A 21,039-nucleotide genomic window follows, 5' to 3' on the forward strand; every position below is an offset into this window, starting at 1 on the left:
ATTGAATACAGCGGTTTATTTGTAAAATTTCCAGGTAAGTTTGTTTTTATTCTATCGCGAAAATTTTAAGGAATCGTGTGTTCACACCGTATATCCGTATTAGTGTATATCCTTAATTTTACTATATATTTTTTCCAAATTGATTGATTCAACTTTTTCACTACTATGCGGAATCAACCAAAGCGATTTGAGGTTGTACAGAGTCTTAAGAAACCCCAAATAATGCAGTGTTTTTCAAAAGACTGACCGGTCATTTTATTTTTATCTCAATTGACAAAAAATTTGTGAACTGTCGACTTTTTTCATTCATTACTTTTGGTTTCCTTCTAATACAGGTTTGTCAGGTTGGTCGAACCAATCGTTCGAGGTTACCGTGCGTGCGAGGTCGTCACGTGTAGACCACCAATTAGTGGCCCATTTTATTGACGATGATGATTTGCAATAAACATTTGAATTGAATAAATTTTGCGTTCTTGAAAAATTCGTAAACAGGAATTAAAAAAGGTTTTTTCATTTACATAACCATCATTATTTTTAAGCTGTTACAAATTTTACATTTTCTACCGCAAAAAAACGTATTATATGTAATGTCGATTTTTGTTAGTTAAAGTGTTAGATGTTACAGATGTTAATTGGTTTGCTACTTTATATCTGATTCATATTTAAGATTCCGGTAAGAGAAACAAAAGCTTTGTTATATAGGTACTGCTTCTACGTACTTCGATGATAAAAATCGACAACAGTACCCCATTTAGCTTTTATTATGTCTATGGTATTGAAGTAGATATTGTAAATGATAAATATAAACAAAGCAGTAGAGCTGCTTGTGAAAGAGTGCGTCCAGGGAAGTTGCCACCTGACCTATTTCTGCCGCCAAGCGGTAATGTGAACATTGCTGCGTTCCGGTTTTAAGGATTAAGAGTTATGGTGAAATTACAAGCACATACGACTTGTGAACTTACGTGTCAGGGTGACGGGCGCAGTGGCAATGCCCCTCAAATCTTTGCGATTTGAAATTCTGAATGGCACTGCGACTGATAAGGCTCAACTCACAACGCAGAGTCGAAGCGTCGCGTCATGTTTTTCGCCTATAGCATATTCATCTCTATTTTCCCATCATTATGGTACAAATTTGTGATCCGGGCGCACTAATGCGAGCGCCGTCGCGCATCGACTCTCGTCGCCAGACGTTGTCGTTGCAAAACAGAACGCGACGCGACGACGCTTCGACTATGCGCCTGAGTGAGTTGAGCCTTATAGACGGACATGTCGATTACCTCACTCGAACCGTCACGTGGTATCATAAAAAAATCAAGTATTAAAAATCAAGTCGTGGTAGTGGCTCGTTTAACTATTTCAGGATGTCTCAATCTATATAATGTTTGAAATAAATATTGTCGATAATAAATATATTCAAATGTATATTTATTTACAAAGGGGAATTTGTCCTAGGAATGATTAAGTAGTAGTTTTTAATCCATGTGACAATTACAATCGTAAGTTTTTGATCCTTTTCTAGACTGCCAACCCTGATGTGATACATTTCTGTCACGCAGTGTAACGTCGCAGCACATTGTCACAAAGTGGGGGACAATTATCTCGAGCATTACATTACATTACATTACTTACGAGGAAACTGAGGCTTACTACCCGTTTGACCACTTTATTGGTAGTTGCTTTATTCTCACACACGAGACGTTTAATTTGTTTATTAACTTAACTTTTTTATGACATAAAATGAAAAGTGACGTTTTACTGCCGGAGATGACAGAGACATGAAAAAATAAATACGTTATTTGTCTGTATACCAGTAACGGAACGAACAAGTCGTGCGCCTGGTGGTAAGCGGCACGCCTGTCCATGACCGTCGTAGATAAAGGTTTAAATCGCAAAAATCTGTGATATAACTTACAAAGTCCAATGTGTCTGTAATTTCACCAGCACCCTTAGGTACCCATTAAAACCGAAACGCAGTAATGCTGCACATTACTGCTTTCTGATAGAAATAGGTAAAATAGCAGTACTTTCTATGTAGAACTCTTCCAAAAGGAACTCTACTGGTTCCTTCTACGATGTTCTTCGAACGTCGTTTTTCTTCGCCGTTAGCAAGAGACTCTATGCGCCTAACAACTATCACCACAATAGAAAACACAAGTTGTTTGCCACCCCGTGATCGCGAACCGCAGCACGCGTCGGCCCTCAATTCTCTCGTTGCCACCAACCCTGAATGCTACTTGTTTGCGGATGGATAGTCAGGAATATTGTCAGAATGTCTGCGTTACTACGGAAAGGGATACCTGAAAGGTATTTAAATCTTATATAATTATTATTAATTTATTAATAATGTTTAATTAATTATTGAAATTGGTTTAAAGTATAAATAAATAAAACGGATATTGCAACTAAACATTCAGAAATGTAGATAATTTGTAAGTTAAAATCTTTAAATACCGCGACCGGGAATCGATTCGTCGATCTCACAATTGAGAAGTAACCCTTTTCCTACTAGGCTACCATTGCTCTTAACCACCACCACCCGTCTCCGAGGGATCAATTACTTTTTTTAAATGTAGATGGCGCTTCTCGCCATTGCCAAATCATAACATTCTTTATTCTATTCATATTTTATTCGTTGTGATTTAACGTAATAATTTTTTTATAATTTATTTCTAGCCTTGGAAACAAAGTCCTTCAGCCGAAAACATAAAAATAAGTTTTTCTGTAAATATGGCCGCCACAAAGAGGGATAGGCAATTTGAGGCGGCGTGGTTGGATTGACTCGGGATTCCTTAGAACGGGCCGATAAGGGTATTTTAGTTCGAGATTCGTATAATTTCGCGTTTTAATCTTCGATTAAGGGACAATAGCACTATCCTATTCCACTTTAAACTAGATTTCACAAAATAATTGAAAGTCAAAATAAAAACGACACTTTTCCCTCCAAAAGGTCCAGAGCGAATCCGTGATTTAACGTTATGAGGAAGTACTGCCACAGTAGAAAAAACAATGGAAGTGCCATAGACCTCGGTTACTATGAGAGCAATTGTCGCCAAAACTCACACATTCTTAATTTGAAACACTGCAAATCTTGATATTGATTGGTCGTAGTTTCAATTTGAAAAGAAATAACAAATTCTGGATTTTTAATATAATTTAAACTTTACCCTATTGGCATATCATTGATTCAATACCATCAATACCTATTATTGCTACTTTCGACGTTTTGATACTATATTGAAATTTCAACCAATGTGCTGCCATCTAGCGGTTAATAGCTTAAAGCAGCAAATTCGAGATTGTTAATTTATAAGACACAGAAAATTGAATCATCATCATCCAAAGCCCGACTTCACCCACTGCTGGGTATAGGCCTTCCATAGCATTCCATTGTGCCATCCACCACGATCCTGTGCTAATCTCACCCATCTACTGCCCGCAACTTTGACAATGTTGTCCACCCATCTCGCTTTCGAAAATTGAAAGTTTATTAAAACTAAATAGAGTAATAAACAGACAATATTACAAATGCGACTGTTAATTCTGCACTCCAAAGTAGCGAAATAAGGCATTTTTCTACAATTTTCGAGGTTTTGGGCGAGATAATTGACACGATCTTAACGTACAAAGTGAAAATGGCGTACTGAGCTCAAGTATGCGGAACTCCGCGTACTGGTGGCACACGTGCAACCCAAACTAAGCACTTCTACTGTATTTATTGTTCGGTGAGTGCTGCCACTCGACGCTAGTCTTTCCCCCCACGGGAGTAAAGGGCGATTAGCGGGATTATCTTAGTTCGCGGTGTGAACAGATGTATAAAAACACGCCGCGGCCACGTGGGCTAAGCTAACTTTGCTCGGTTTCGCTCGCGGTGCGGCCTCTCCTTGAGACGTGTAGCGTGTTTCGCGACTGCGGTTTATGTGGAAATCAAGTTCAGGGAGTCCAACTCGATTGACTTCCTAAAATAAAAGAATGGATTTTAAAAGTATAAGAATTCCAAAACTCGTACCTGCCGTTTTAACCTGTGTCGTAGGTAGGTCCGTATCTAGCAGTAACAGAAGTAAAAAAGATAATATTGATACATACATCGCCACTTTCTTTAAAAACTACTAACACTATAAACTAACATATTATTATAGAAGTAGTTTTCAACTGCCGCACCCGGGCTTTATCCAGGAATGTAGGAGAGCGTGGGGGAATGGGAGCCTACTAAGGAAAATTGACAATAAAAGTCATAGGGACTGGTTGAAGACTGTACCACCTCAGTTATATATATAACTGGTTGAAGACTGTACCACCTCAGTCAACCGTGACCATGGGACCTGTAAAGGGCCCGAAGCGTCGGTTTGTTTGAAAAAACAAATATACGCGATTTAAATCCGGAAAAATAGTTTCATTTCCTATGTGTAACAATCGCGAAAACCTAAGATCTCAATAAAAGTCATAATTTATGCAATTTAATTTTTTATTGGTTATGAACGTACGCTTCACATATCTGGGTACTAGATAATGAAAGCAAAAATATGAAACTAAAATAAAATATTTGGTTAAAAAAGAAAAAACTAAAACATGTCATTCGCTCTCATTACTCCACAGTTCGGGAAATGGGAGCCGGTAAGAATCCCAAATATCAAATGGGAGCCATTGTATATAATTAGTCTGAAAAAAAAATTAAAGTAATAAATTAGATAAGTTAAAAAGTAATGAGATAAACAAGAAAGTGTTAAAGGATTATCCAGTGAATATTGCAATGGGATAAGGAGAGCCAAATAGCTCTCATTACCCGCGTACCATCGAATTGAAAAAGGAATAAAACAGTAAAAGCATTTCTATTTTTATTTTGATTTCAAGCATAACTTCTAAAATTTGATGGATATGGTGACATAGCTAGTGTAAATACAATGCAGTATCAATGCTTTTTGATGAAACTTAGCGAATTTTATAAGCGCGGAGCGAAAACACACAACCATCTCATACGACTAAACGCGGGGTTCTACGGGGGCGTCCAGTCCACGGGACTCGAACCTTGTCGAACGTTAACGAAGACACAGGAGTGCCGTTTGCACTAACACGAGCATTGGGAAAGTCCAGTTTAACACCGCTCTCATTACCCGCGGGCTCCCAATACACAACCCTTAGGTACAGTACACAAACTGTCACTTCTAAAAACAGACAATTTGAACGCTATGTAAATGTCGTTAGCCACAATTTTCAACAAACCATTTCGACAATTGTGTTTCTTTAGGTTTGATGCACTACACGCCCCGCTGACGAGCGCCTGGTCTCCTTTACGTACGTTAATCTGGTATATGACATTTTAAAACACAATTTAAAACATTAATCCTTTTCCATTATAAGAGTTTCCATAAGTATGTTTTAATTGTTTAACCTATCAGTAGTAAAAAGCTATTGCAAGCGCTACTCCACTTAGTGCGTTTCCAAAAGATAGTTTTTGGCTGAAATTAATTACATTTTTACTGCATTTACAGATTATAATATAAAAAAAACTATATAAATAATATTTTTTATACTGTTATAAAAATCCCCATCACCTCCTGCAAGGATGATATCGTTATTCTTACTAGGCCATAACAGTTACATTCAAGCAATATAACACAATATTATTTTTGCTAAAGAAAACCCATCAGGCGTTAACGGACAATTTATTTCTAGATCAAAATCAAGGAAGTTTCCTTGGCATTGCATCTCGACCATACCTTGGCATGTCAATGGCAGCGATAATTATTTGTAGTTATTAAATACCTGCGCAATATATAAGGTACCTAATACGACATGAGCGCTATTCTATTTACGTAAAGAATGTTGTATTTATATTTAATATACCTTACTAAATAATACGGATACCAAATGCGATAGCAGCATGCGTTTTTATTTTATTTGGTATTATCTGTTGAATGTATTATAGAGGCAAAAGAATACCCGTTAATACGTTCCAAAGGTATGAGTAAAAAGAACGTGGAAAGTAAAAAATAGCTACCTCAGATACTGCCCATATTGCAATAAATTTACCGATTTCAAAAAAGGAAGAGGTTCTCTAATCGACTGTTTTCTTTGTGTGTAAACGTGTGTATTATACGTGTGTACCTACACGATTACTCTGCCATTTTTGAACCGATTTTGATAATTTTTAATAATTTATAATTTACATTTTTTTTTATTATGAAAATAGGTAATGTAGTACTTAGGGTCGTATTCCAAAACTCTACTCAATGCTCAAGTCAGGATTTGAGCAGACTTGAGTATGATTTCAAGCACTGGAAATACGACCCTAACGGCAAGGACTTGAGTATGATTTTCAGTGCTCACTGCAATACTCAAGTCAGGATTTGAGTATGGCTTAAAGCACTCGAAATCATACTCAAGTCCCTGCCATTAGGGTTAAGTTAAGTTGTAGTAGCCTTACAAGGTTAATTTTGCAGTATGTAATAACCGTAAGACCTTTTCTGTACCACACAATGCAATAAATGTCATTATCATTTATTGCATTGTGACTATGCAACATTAAAGGGAGAGTATTCAGTATTTGACCTCTGTATAGCTGTTTTCACATTGATATTTTTTTATTTGGCCATGAACCGTGGAGGCTACACCGACAAGAGTCTGGCTCTTAAATACGATGATCATTCAGAATTTGCGTTTCAATTTTAGACAAGTAACAAATGTGTAGAAAAACTATTTCAAATTTATTATCATTTATTATCAATTTCAAATTCTCAAAATAATCACACACAATAAACATAAAACACACGAAATTAATTTCACACTCGTCCGTCGCTTGAAAATTTCAATTAATCTTATCACAATCTTCATTATTATTCTAATTTTTTTCATTATTATGCTTTAACATTACATCTATAGATTAAGTTGTTTGATCAAATTGGTCCCGCAATATTCACAACTTACGAATGAAAGACAGAAGGTGCCGCCTGATACTAAACCTAATAGTATTAAGAACTATATACAATAGAGCTGCTCACGACATCCATCTAGAGCACATTCCCATATTCCAACTAAATATAGAGTATCTACATTTAAATGGGAATAATAAATTCGACGTGTCGTGCCTTAGAGGATAGTGTGGGAGCTCCAGGTCGATGACGCGGGTAGCTTTATTAAGGTCATTGGTTAATAAGTAGCAGAAATACACTGTGTTGTCATATACAAGGTCGCGTAAGAAGTAATTTAAGGTGCTACATGACTATTGGCATGTTTCTATGTACTGGTCTGGCTACCCTCTGCCGTAAACAGCCTCAAGTTTGTTATAAACGATATCTTATAAAGCGGGTCATTCACAGCCCTAAATGTCAATCGACACGAGTGTACTGAGGTGCGGTTACAATAATAAAAAACTTTTTGCTAAGAGTAGTGCACATAATTTCTTTGCCGCAGTCTCAAAACCTGATATCGATTACACATTTAATTTAAAGTATGTCATAGGGAATCATCGCTCTTGTCGACGCAATTAGGCTGGTCAGAAAATTACTTTGTGTGCATGCTAAAAGAGTGAAAAGATCATTATGCAATGCCCCACCGGCCGAAACAAAATGCAGGACAGTTTTGCACTTATTGCATGCGTTGTTTTGATTTCTGAACGGTTCAAACTAATTCAACGTCGATAAGTATAGTGACTCCCTTACGTAACTTGTTCTGTCCACCAGTAGGAAAGTCAATGTCTCGCTTTATGTTATAGTTACTAAGTATTAATAGTTCTAAAGCACATTAAACAATGTACACTGATGAAGTGTAATTCAATTAAATCTTATCCGAATAATACATTATACAATTCGTAAAAAAAACCCATAATAAAATATAGGATTGACGTTCATCAAAACAAAGATTATGTACTCGTACATGAAATGATTACCATATTAATTATTAATGTGTCGTCGCAATTGTTATTTCATTAAATAAACAGAAATCTAGGTGTGATGAAAGCATTTTTTTTTTCAACACTTGTAAAATTCAAGAATCGTTTTGGTAGTACACATTTCCTTACCGCGATCGACCAGTTTCCACTTCAATAACAACGTGAAGAACAATCGTGAAGTGCGTGGCATACCTTAGCAACTTGTTCTAGTTATTAACTAAGTCACCTTACATTGATTCAATTATTAAAATTACTAGTTATTACTAGTCAACTTAATCCTACTACACATTAAGTGGTCTCAATTCATTTTTTATGTATTTATAAATAGTTAAATTGTGGATTTATAGGCAAAAAGAGTTCTTTATGTATTATGTTGTTTTAATATTTTTGTGTACTTTAGTGTGGTGTCTTTTTGATTAAAAATCCGTAAATAAACTTAAAATACTGATAAATTTGATAGTATAACATTAAATGATAAACTTCTATTTGATTTATTTGTACTATTCGAGTATAATAATATGGTTCAATTGAAATTAGTTTATTTTACAATTACGCCACAACATCTCTGAACTCCGGCAGTCTGTAGATCATTAACAAAACAACTGACAAATTAATGGTCAACTCAACCTCACTTCAGGTTTCCTCGAAGAGAGAATTTAGGCTACAGTCAGTCAGAGTATAATCACGATGTGTTCCCAGCCAGAAGTACAACAAGGAACAAGCATTCTCCGACTGTGGGCCTACCACCGCTCTTGGTCTTCTCACATATTCCATTAATAGCACATAATGGGCAAACGATGAAACATTAAAGTGAGAATATTGTTCAGTGAGTCAAGGCAAAAGTGGCATTGAGATAATTTTACTGCGTTAACCTAACTTTATTCTAAATTTACCTATCCTTATCTATGTCAAATAAAATTGTCCCAAAATCTAAATAGCTCCAAGTTTGATGCAGTCTTCAACAATGCCCCTGAAACGCTCCACGTAAAGATCGTTGGGGGCGAGGAGAAAGTTGTCGACGTCCGAGTCTCCGTCGACGCGTGGTGCGTTCTCCGCCTCTACCAGTACCACTGGTAGGAGGGCTATTCCTAGGAACACAGCGTAGGGGAGCACCTGGAACAGACGGGAGAACATCTTTTTTTATAAAAAAAATAAGTGCGCATTTGAGCTCCTTCTCACTAATGGAAAGTGACGATGAGGTCGACTATGGAGCATATTGCTTATTTACTCTCGCCTTCAAAAGGCCCGAGATACAGCGTTCAGGAAATAAGTCTGCAGGCAGGGTATTCCACTTACGTACACTACACATAGCCGTTCGCCTTTAAAAGGTGGACGCGAAACGCTTCCTTGGAATATCCACAGCTTAGGAGTGGAAAGGAGAAAGGGGATGCGGGAAATAAATCATGCAATTTCATCGCACACTCTCCACACTCTCCGTGATATCAATATGCTGTAGAATACCATCTCTACTAAATTCGAGTCATTTATAAGCCTCTTGACACGCTTTTCTACTGAATCCATGGTGGCCGGTTCTGCCGTGTTTACAATAGTAACAGTAAGTATGTTTGAAATTCATATAGACTTACTGTTCTTATTGTAAATACAGAGTTGGTATTTAGCAGAACCATCCCATAAATGGCAGCAGTATAGATCGGACTTGTGCTTGGTACAGCTGAAGCAACTGTCCCTTTGTCGTACCTCGTAATTGCCAGGTCCAAATGGAATAGGACCATCTCACATATCCAACAGGTACCGTAGCAAGCTACAAGGGATGATGATATGCAGCATCGTCCTATATAATGAGCTGCAGTATCGCCTGTAAAATGCTTTATTACTATGATCGTTAACCTACCAGTAAACACGGGTCTCCTGTATGCCAACTGACTTAGGATGACAAGTGACACCTCAGACCACTTTGTGGTTGGCGATTTCCAACGTTACTTAAATGAAATAAGCTTACCTCCTTCAATTCCCTGTCAAACTCCTTCCTCGGGTACACCTCGGCACAATCTACTCCGAGCCTTTTCATGGATACACAAAGCGTCTCGTAATACAGCTCTATGAGGGTCTGAAGATGCTCCTGCCTGAATGAAGAGTCAGAGCCCACGAAGATGAAGTAGATGAAGTCGCTGACCACGCAACCGGTGTGGACCGTTTGAAAATCCACGGGAATTGTATGAAGTTTTTCTCCCTGGATTTTAAAACAAGAAGAGGTAAACACACATTTCGTCAACTCCAAAAGTATTTGATTGTTTCTATAGTTTTATTTATATAGTCGTGGTAGACCGAATGTTTGACCTACCGCCTCTCCAGCAAGGCCGTGGGTTCGAATCTGGGCTCGCACCTCTGAGATTTTCGGAATTTATGTGCGAAATTTAATTTAACTTTTGGGTAATGAAACCCTCAGAAAACGTCCCCTACCCACAACGGCTAAGAGGAGACCCGTGCCCAGCAGCGGGACTAATAAATGGGTTGATGATAACAATAGTTTTCTTTACAGGCATTTAAGAGTGGGAGATGGCTTTTCAAAAACAAAGAGGTCTCACTGTGAAGGTGTAAGTGACGATTGTTCTGGTGGGTAGTGGACTTTAAATGTCTACGTTTTGTTTTTTTCAGTCTTATTGCATGGACATAAAGCTTTTTCTAACCGGTTCAAGCCGTTAATAAGTGCAGTGACTCCCTTTATTCGGACTAATTCTGAATTCAACAGAATCGTGATTCGGCACATTCGAATTCGACAGACTTGTGGATTGGGCAGATTCTTAGTGACTACTTTATGACTAAACCATTCAAGCATTCCCTTTTCCAACCCATTCACTACATAGTCTTTCTTTTTCTTTCTCAAATTATTGTATTCAACATTTTTTTTATTAGTAAATAATTAACCTCCATCTCACCTGATGCAAAGCGACCTCACTCATGGTCGACGATGTGCCTATTCACTCTCGCCTTGAAAAGGCCCAAGTTATAACGTTCGGGGAACAAGTCTGCGCAGGGAATTCCACTCCTTTGCCGTTCGCCATATAAATGTAGAAGCATAACACATCGTGCGAATCTTTGGAATGTGCGCAATATAGGCATGGAATTTGTTTCTAAGAAATTATAACAACGTACCTACACAATGCATAAAGATTGTTATCAAAATTGTACTAGGCAAGGCTGTCGCTAAAGCACCGCGTTGTTCATACTACGATACACGTTTGCGTCTATTATTAAGATAGTATTCATTGTTTCGTTTTTAAAAAAAGGAGGATGTATGTTACGCTATTTTGATGACTCTTTTTTATTGGAAAGGGGGCACCTCGGTAATGGTCCCATTTAAATTTGAAGAAAATATTCCACCTCTAACGGTGGGAAACTAGGAGATGAACTCGGTTTCGCGCACTTTCCGGTAACCGATTGCAATAAAACCTGGCAAATAGATGCAATTTCACGATCTTTTGAGGTCGGTTTTTTAATACTCTGTACTAATTTGTTATTATACAGCAGGTTTTGCGGTGCAGGACACAAGCTGATTGCATCAATTAATTTCAGTTTACTCTTGTTTTTAAGGAACTCTGGCATTTAATCAGCAAGGCGAACTAAAATTACCCGTGGCTAGTGTTGGGACTGACGATGGTGGTGATTGAATGTAAGAAATATTAAGTAACATTCAACAATCTTTTAATAACTTTTATGTCATTTTATATACTGTGAGAAATAGCATCAAATTGTTTTTATAATATCAAGTAACGGGACGTTGTGTCGTGCGCCTGATGGTAAGCGACACGCCTGTCCATAATAATTGCAGCGCCGCTCAGAATTTAATTCGGAAAGATCGGAGTCTCTGTTAGTCTGCATTACCACTGCGCCTGTCACCCAGAGACATAAGTTGAATTTTATCAGCACCCTTCAAAACCGGAATGTAGTAATGTTCACATTACTGCTTGGCCGCAGAAATGGGTCAGGTGGCAATCCTTCCCTCAATGGACTGTTCATAAGAAACTCTACTGTGTCGTAAAAAGAGTAATTATTTATAGATAAGTTCTGTGTCACAGATTCGAAGCCCTGAAATAAATACCTTTGGTAAAAAAAGAAGCATAAATTGATGTTGAAAACACCGACACAAAAATAATTGACAATCAGCTTTGACATCTGCGACCTTCACCCAGCTTTCATCGACAAACGAGGAATCTGAACTAAAATAATCTTTGTTTCACAGGTAAGTAAGCAAATTATTCTTGAAATCGTATCGCATATATTAAGATGTCTCGAGCATTTTTATCTTAAATGAAGTAGGCTAATGCTTTAAGTAATTTAGTACAGCAGTCATAAACGTTTATTATCCTAGTATAAATTTATGTGCACATATTTCAAGTTTATTATAGATAAGCATGTCAACTAGATCGAGGATGTTCTCAAGGCAAGGTCAGAAGAACGAGAAATGAACGATCGCCAACGAAAAGACGTGGAAGAGACAGGTGGAGGGAACAAAAGAGATAAATCAGGCGCACAGCAAGTGACTATTGTGAACAGAAGCTTACCCCAGTAGATGACTCGTATCTATATAATGTACATCGTGTTTATATATGCTGGGCATCCTTTCCAGGGTGAGGCGTTACTTCACACCGGGACAGTTGCTTCAACTGTACCAAGCACAAGCCGGGTCGTGAATGGAACACTGCTGCCACCTATGGGATGGCTCTGCTACATACCAACTGGCTACCTTGGATTCAATTGACAAGCGTGTCAAGAGGCTTATAGGTGACTCAGAATTAATAGAGGCGAAGCTGCAAAGCGTTGAACACCGCCGTAAAGTTGCCTAGTTATCGGTATTCTACAGGATATATCACGGAGTGTGCGAGGGAATTGCACGTATTAATTCCGCCTTCCGCTTTCCAACATCCGGGGACCCCTACGTTGTGGATATACCAAGAATTCGCACGAAGCGTTACGCTTCCACATTTATATGGCGCACGGCTATGGAGTGGAATTCCCTGCCTGCAGACTTGTTCCCTGAACGTCACAACTTTACAACTTGGACCATTTCAAGGCGAGAGTGAATAGGCATTATTTAGGTGCACATGCTCCATCGTCGACTTCATCGTCTCTTTCTATCAGGTGAGATGGAAGTCAAATGCGCACTTAGTTTTAAATTAAAAAAAGTATGTACATTTCTTAAGAAGGAACTCAAAAATAAATCTAATTGAGTTCTAGGTTTTCAGTTTTCGGTTTAGTAGTTTTCGGGCTCTGTACAGGACCCCAGGTCTACCAATTTCTTGATACCCCTGGTCGTTGCAATTTCATTGAAACTCCACTAAAATTATATTGCAATTATGATAATATTTGTTATAATGCTAAAATCTAGTTGCAATGGCAGTCGAGAAGTCTTGAAAGCAGTAAAGTTGTTCGAAACCAAAGTCTCTCTACGAATGTCATTATGTGTGGGACCGTTTAACGTTAACAATTATTGTATATTCCCAGTTTTATTTGAAAAAAGTTATTGATGTCGTTTTACTCATTAGGTGACGTACTTTCGATGTCAATTAAACGTTCTTGATTTATCTTTTATTTACGGAATAATCGCCTGGCCACACTTAATGATTCACCCATTTTATTAAATTTGGTCAACTTCTGCTGTCCCGGTTTTTTTTCTTCCGATACAATAAAATCGTTCTTATAAGAAACTGTATTTATTCGTATAAAAAAAATTGTCAATTTTATTCATTTTGTACGAAAAAATGTTATGAAATTTAACCAACTTTATCTGTCCCGATTTTTTTCATTCTATGCACTGAAATAATAATCCCTTCATGAAATTTAGTCGATTAGCACTTTAGCACAAAATTTTGATCAATTTTATTAATTTTATGGACAACTGACGCTTGATTTCGCCATTATGGTGTGGCAGGACGTGACCTCGACCTTCTTAAATCGCATTTGCGTGGTAGGGTACAGAGGGTCGATGTTAACGCTACGAGAACATCAGGGTCTGTAATTAGCATAGGTGTCCCTCAAGGTTCAATTCTAGGCCCATTTTTGTTTTTAGTATATATTAATGACTTACCTAGCGTCATGGAGGGTATAAAACATGAGATAGTATAGTTTGTTGATGATACTTCCTTATTATTTATAGTTAAAAGGCACCAATGTTCCTACGACGATGTGAACAATACTATATCTAAAGTAGTTGATTGGTTTGTTGTTAATAACCTACTCCTTAATGTGAAAAAAACAAATTGTGTGAAATTTACATTACCCAATGTTAGAGAGACGCTTACAAACATTGTAGTTAAAAACGAAAAATTTAATCTTGTTGATACAGTTGTATTGTTAGGTATAACGTTAAATGTTAAATTGCAATGGGGTCCACATATAAGTAAGTAATCAAAACGGCTCGGCTTTGCAGTGTATGCGATTAAAAAAATACGGAAACTTTCAGACGTCGAATCCGCTAGATTGGTTTACTTCAGCTACTTTCACAATGACATACAGCATTTTGCTTTGGGGTAATGCCGCAGATATCAATATAATCTTTGTCCTGCAGAAACGTGCGGTTAGTGCAATTTACAATCTGGGCCCCATAGTATCTTTGAGAGATAAGTTTAAGGAAATTAATATTCTTACACTAGTGCCACAGTACATTTATGAAAATGTAATTTATGTTAGAGGAATAGTAATTTCTTTACGAAAAATAGCGACAGACATAACATTAATACGAGGAATAAAAATAAACTAGCTGTTCTTGATAATCGTCTTCACAAAGTGACAAATTCATTTAAGAGGCAATGTATTATACGCTTCTATAACAAGATTCCAGTTGATATACAAAATTTGCCTTTCAAGAGGTTTAAAACTATAGTGAAACAAAAACTTTATACTAAAGGTTACTATACAACTTCTGCGTACTTGGATGAGAAAAATCCGTGGCAGTAAACCGTTTAGCTCATGGAGGTAGTCTCAATCTCTAATGTTTGAAAGAAAAAAAATATATTGTAAATATTGAATGCGTACAAATGTTTATTTACAATAAACACTCCCTAGAGTTTCTTGCTCATTCTTCTCAGGGGAATCTGCCTTACGAATGAGCGCTAGTGATTAACCAATTGCAATGTGACGATTTCAAGTGTAATAATGCTTCCTATGAAATAAAGATTATTTTGATTTTCACGAAAAAATTGACTATGCCAAAATTGTTTTCACAAAAAAAGACTAAATGGTTCCTAAGACAGTTTCCTTGTATCTTCTAGGGTTCGAATTTCCCATAACGTCCCATTTAAAAAACACTCTGTATAGTAAGAGAAGTTAAAGTATGATGGCACTTTTTTTATTACATTCTAAACGTAACGTAGTATAGATGAGATAATCAGCATTCTTCGTTAAAAAGAAAAATCTGCAGAATATTTTTAAGTGTCACTAAAATTTTAGCCCAACGACCGACCACGACCTAGATAGATCTACCCAAACGTCCTTTCCTGGATCGATTACCCAGTTTTTGAAATTTGCATCGCCAACATAATAACTAATGTAATTACGCAATAAAAAATGCCTAGTCAATTTTTTATTATTACCAACAACCGTGGTTCAAATTATCAAGATGTTTATTTTTAGCCAATTTTAAAAAAGGGGAAGGTTCTTAATTGGACTGTATTTTTTATATATGTTACGCGATAATTCCGATTTGTGAACAGATTTTGAGGATCTTAGGAGGAGTATAGTCTTAGGAGATAGTTTTAGGAGAAAGAAAGAAAGAATCTCAATATTGGTCGCCTTTAAATTTGAAGAAACTATTCCACCTCAAAGGGTGGCCAAATAGAGGATGAATCCGGTTTAGCGCACTTTCCGGTAACCGATTTCAACAAAACTAGGCAAAATGATGTAATTCCACGAAATTTTGAAGTCGGCTTTTTTTATAAAAAAGTTATTGCTGAGCGCAAAACGATTTAGTGTTTATGGCTTTTTATGAGATTGACATATCGGCGCAAATTATGCGGTGGCAAATTTAGAACCTCGTATGTGTCATTTTGGTCCACAAGTTTTGTAAATATTTGAATAGAATAGGAAAAGAGTAACCGACTGAAAAAAACAACAACAATACACTCTACGAAAATTTTACAGGCTTCTTCGTTTTTCTATGATAGTTACTTTCATCACACAGGAGATATTACATTTGCAACGACGATATGACATGTTTGAATACGTCTCTGATACGAGTCACGACATTACTAGCGGTTTAACATTTTGAGGATTTTCTAGAGAGATATAGATTGAGATATATTTATTTGTAAGCATACACGGTAAAAATACAGTTTGCATATTTAAGATTACCACTCTTATAGTTCAGCATGTAGCGCCAGTAACTGGCATACAAATATTAATAGCCAAGTATACAAATGTTGGCATTTATTCTTAAAGTCATATTACAATATATAATTATTATTTTTTTAAATAATGTAATTATATGTATTAGGGGTTAAAGTATGAAATTGCCGTTTCGCACTGAAAAATTAAAACAATTTTTTTTAAGATTAAATATATTTGTTTAATCAAAGTTTTTTCCCTTGTTGTCTATACATTTCTGCCATGTAATCGGAAGGTCATTTAAACCTTTGCGATAGAACTCTGGAGACCTGGACTCCACAGCTGTGTGAAGGGATTTTTGTACTGCTTCCTGGGAATTTTATTTCCATACAAAAAAAAATCAAATTGCGGGAAAAAATGGTAGTCGGTCGGGTCGAGGTCCGACGAATATGTAGGATGATGGATAATTTATATCTGCAGGTCTTGTAGTAGTAAAACTGTTTCCTAAGCAGTGTGAGGTGTTGCGTTATCATAGAGCAATAACGGTGAAGCTGTTTTGCTGCGAGTTCCGTCGTCATTATTCAAACGCCATATGTCATATTGTGGGTATGCTAACATTAAACCATGACGTTTCGTGGTAGTTTGATACGGATCGGCTTTCATCATTACCTTCAATTCAACGTTATTTACATTTGTGACTGGTCTTCCTCGTGGTTCTTTCTTCAAGTCGTAATTTGCCGTATTGCCGGCGTTTGCCGTATTTGCGTATGCCGTATCCTCTCCAAATACAGCATTGACAGTTTCTGCTACGTTAACTGCATGTGGAATTTCGTATTCGAAAATTAGGTACTCAGATTTTCGCTGTATCTGTCTTCACGTTAAAAGCTGAATGTAAAAACAATTGAAAGTCGAACAATCAAATATCATGTTTTTTAACTTAAGCATGTTTTACTTTTCGTGTGAAAAACGTTTCACTCTGAAATCGGACACCATACAGGCTTAATTTTAATTTAAAGTGGCCAGTAAAATAAATCGGCAATTTCATATTTAAACCCCTATTATTAATTATATATTATGTTATATTATATATTATGACGCTACCCTCTAGATTTCGCCAGTATCGAGTTTTCCACTTACAAATTTTTAAGGGGTTTCGGTAGAGTCTGCTATTCAGTGAGAACCTATTATGAAAGCACAATGTGACATAAAAAATGCTTTTTTATTAAATTTTAAATTTTGAAGCAACAGAGGTGTTGAATTTTTTTTAGATCTGAGGGGCACTACCACTGCGTCACCCTGAGACATAAGTTGACTAGTCCCATGTGTTTGTAATTTCACCAGCACCCTTAACCCTTCTAAACCGAAACACAGTAATGCTGACATTACTGCTTGGCGGCAGAAATGGGTAAAGTGGCAGTGCAACCCTGGACGAACTCTTTCACAAGGAGCTCTACTGCTACTAAATTACCAATACCATTAACAACACCATAAACTACTTAAATAGACACTTAAAATAAGTCAACAGGGGATATAAGATAAATTTTAAGAAAAATTTGCCAAAAAACGCACTCATTCACAGAACACCTTGTAGCTAGCACTCAACCGAACAGCAGAGTGTGTCAAAATCTCATTTACATTATAAAAGCAATTTGTCACAAGTAATTCAAATAGTACTTTCTTAAATGTAGAAGTAGGTACAATTTTTATATCGTCAGTTAAAACGTTACATAATTTCACGCACATGTCGCGATCACGATAAGAGCAATTCCTTTGGAAATATGTAGTATTGGATTGTCTATACAAACGATAGGGATGTCGGGTTAAAAAAGTATTAATTATCAATGTATTTTTATCAATAAAAATTATTATTTCAAACCCAGCCATAACGTAGCAGGGCATTTCACAGATCAGTTCGCACTGGTGACCAATAATCTCTCTCCTTCGCGTTCAATAAAAAAATAACTTTTTAATGTATCTACTTATTCTATGTGTAGAGATAACAGCTTATAACACGAAATATAAAATAATATATGTTTTAATGGAACACTTATATATTTTTTCTAATGCTCACAGCCCCGCACTAGGGAAACTCGTATCGAGGCTACCATGGACATAGCCAGAGACAAGTGCAATTCATACCCAAACTCACGAGAGAAGTATATGCACGCAATAGAAATATTTTTCTATACCCGGAACTCCAATATTGCACCTCGTATCCGAAATAAACTGCCTGCTGGCATTCATTTCTCAAATTTCAAAATTAAAAGCACTCTCTGTTAAACTATTTATAAATAGTCAATCGGTAACATTACCTACGTAAATAAGTATTTACATTTATTGTAGTATGTATATAAAGTTTATGAAGGTGTGTATGTCTGTAATATGTACATTATCATCATTTAAGAATATTTTATATTCACTACATAATTAGTCCCGCAGACTTTATTTCTACACCACGGCTAAGGTTGGCCGGAAGAGATCTCTTCTAGAGATAAACTGACCTTTGTATATGTCCTTTGTAAGAAAGAATTTATGTATGTATATATATTTTTTAATATTATTTACAAAAAAAACCGACCCCATCAAAAAACCAACCCTTTTTTTTATTTTCGTTTTATTTTAGAATTTAAAAAAGGGTACAATTTTCTAAACTAAACATACAAAACTGTACATATAGTTTGACTGCAGCACCGAAACGGGTCTCAATTGAGCAAAAAGTTACAAACTCACACAATGTGGTTAAAAATACTTAATAAAATAATTACTACTTAACTATTCAACAAAAATTTGTGAAATAATGACCTCTCAACTTTTTTTAAAATTACATTTTTTAGTTTCAAGTCCGATAACCTCTGGTAAGCTGTTGTCGTCGCTTAAATGCTAAACGGCCGCATGTCAAAAGTACACTTTTTTACGGGAGAGGTAATCTAACTTAGATCGACCTCATTTTTTAACATTGTTTTATTTTTAAATACCCTTGCATTTATACTTAAAAGATGCGTATTTTAAAGCTCTATAAATTTGTAAACACAGACACAACTCACAAAAGGACTGTTTAGCTCAAAAATTGGCCACGAAAGTGCAGATTGCCAAACAAGCATTTGCGTAATTCCTTTTATAATGCCAAATCACTAGGTGTCTTCGTGTAGTATTAAAGTTTCACCATTTACAAACACATTTTTGCAATAAAAACATTTCTGAAATTTTTTGTGATGCGGCGGTTTAGCATTTAAGCGACTATGTATGGAATACGTTTCTTTAAGGTCCTATCTCTATAGTAATTAGTCACTTTTGAGATTATAAATTTACCAGAGGTCATCGACCTTGTATTATAATTGTAATCAACTGTATATGTATATTGAAACACATATGGAAGTCTCGTCAAAACAAATCATTGTGAGCCCAAACATATGTTATCTGCTGCACGTTGTTGAGAAGTTTCTTCTTTTGTCTACCATTTCCACTTTCACATCAGCTCTTGGTTACCATAACATTTTATTTTAATTGGAATCACACCTATTTAAACTGCCTCCGTGGCCGAACGGTTATCATGCTGGATTACCGCGCAGAGGTCCCGTGTTCGATTCCCGGGAGAAATATTTGTTTGTATGGCCTACGATTTTATTTCTCTCGTAAGTTTGGGAGTAATTTGTGGTTGTCTATGTGTTTGTGCATGGCACCCGCGATGCAGGGTTTCCCTAATGCGGAGCTACGAGTGTGTACGCGTTATTATTATGCCAAGTCTTGTTAAAATCGGTTAATGGAAAGTGGGTAAAATAAATAAACCGGATTCGTCCCCTAATTTCTTGCCTTAGTGACGGAATGTTTTCTTCAATTTGAATGGGACCCCTTTTCTAATAAAAAAGAATCGCCGGTTCTTTTATTTATAATGTCAAGTGACGGGACGTCACTTCGTCGGGTCGCGCGCCTGGTGGTAAGCGACGACCTATTCATAACAGTTGCAGTGCCACTCAGAACTTCAAATCGCAAAGATCTTAGGGGCATTGCCACTGCGCCCGTCACCCTGAGACATAAGTTGACAAGTCCCATGTGCCTGTAATTTCACCAGCACCCTTAACCTTATAAACAGGAACGCAGTAATGGTCACATTACTGCTTGGCGGCGGAAATAGGTAAGGTGGCAGTACTTCCCTGGACGAAGGACAAAAAGCTCTACTGCTACTAAAATTTCGGTTGTCAAATGTCGAAGTAGTCGCGTAACAAACACAAAAAGTATAGTAAAAAAAGTAAAGTACAGCCGGTTTGAGGACCTTCTTCTTTTGAAGTCGGTTAATAAAGCCATTTACGAGACGATGTGTGCAGTTTACGTGAAATACGCCAAAGCACTTCTGCACACCAGTGCATTCATATCACCGTGACACGAATAGCTTAGGTTGAAATGCTGATGTTAACAAAACGTGATGATTTTAGCTCAACACTACCACATAGACAGACTGTCTCCGGTAAATGCTCTGAAGAAAAAATACGAATTACTTAATTGTAGGTAATATTTTGTTGTTATTGTTAATTTAATAATAATAATAATAAATTTATTTCCTTCACACACAATTTCAACCATAATTAAACATTCTTAAGTAATAAAATATTTGTTGTCTGTGAAGGCTGGAGCCTAAACTAGGATACCCTGTGCTATAGGTCTCCAGGCCTCCGCCTACGGATAAAGTATCAATAAAACATTGGCTGCGTCTGCGTCACGAATAATTGCTGAGAGAAAGTTACTCAAAATTTGGTTTATACAAATCAAACAATTATAAATATAAATAAAATTCAAAACTAGAGGGCAAGTATTTTGTTGTGGGTGTGTGTTTGTGTGTGTGTGTGTGTGTGTGTGTGTGTGTGTGTGTGTGTGTGTGT

The 21,039-nt window shown here is 36.6% G+C and overlaps 1 protein-coding gene across 1 annotated transcript in view; it reads right to left on the reverse strand.

Annotated features, from left to right (window-relative positions):
* Positions 1-6,748: 6,748 nt before the first annotated feature.
* LOC113230702 overlaps positions 6,749-21,039 on the reverse strand; it is a 17,304-nt gene continuing 3,013 nt past the window's right edge. The window contains exons 2-3 of the mRNA XM_026464752.1: positions 9,846-10,076; positions 6,749-8,998 (exon numbers count right to left, since the gene is read on the reverse strand). Of these exons, the coding sequence (XP_026320537.1) occupies positions 8,816-8,998; positions 9,846-10,076 (414 nt within the window). The 3' untranslated portion in view covers positions 6,749-8,815. The remainder of the gene's footprint in view (positions 8,999-9,845; positions 10,077-21,039) is intronic.

Source organism: Hyposmocoma kahamanoa, unplaced genomic scaffold (genome assembly GCF_003589595.1).
Source record: "Hyposmocoma kahamanoa isolate Upper Pololo Valley unplaced genomic scaffold, ASM358959v1 64, whole genome shotgun sequence".
In the NCBI taxonomy this organism is placed as follows: Eukaryota; Metazoa; Arthropoda; class Insecta; order Lepidoptera; family Cosmopterigidae; genus Hyposmocoma; species Hyposmocoma kahamanoa.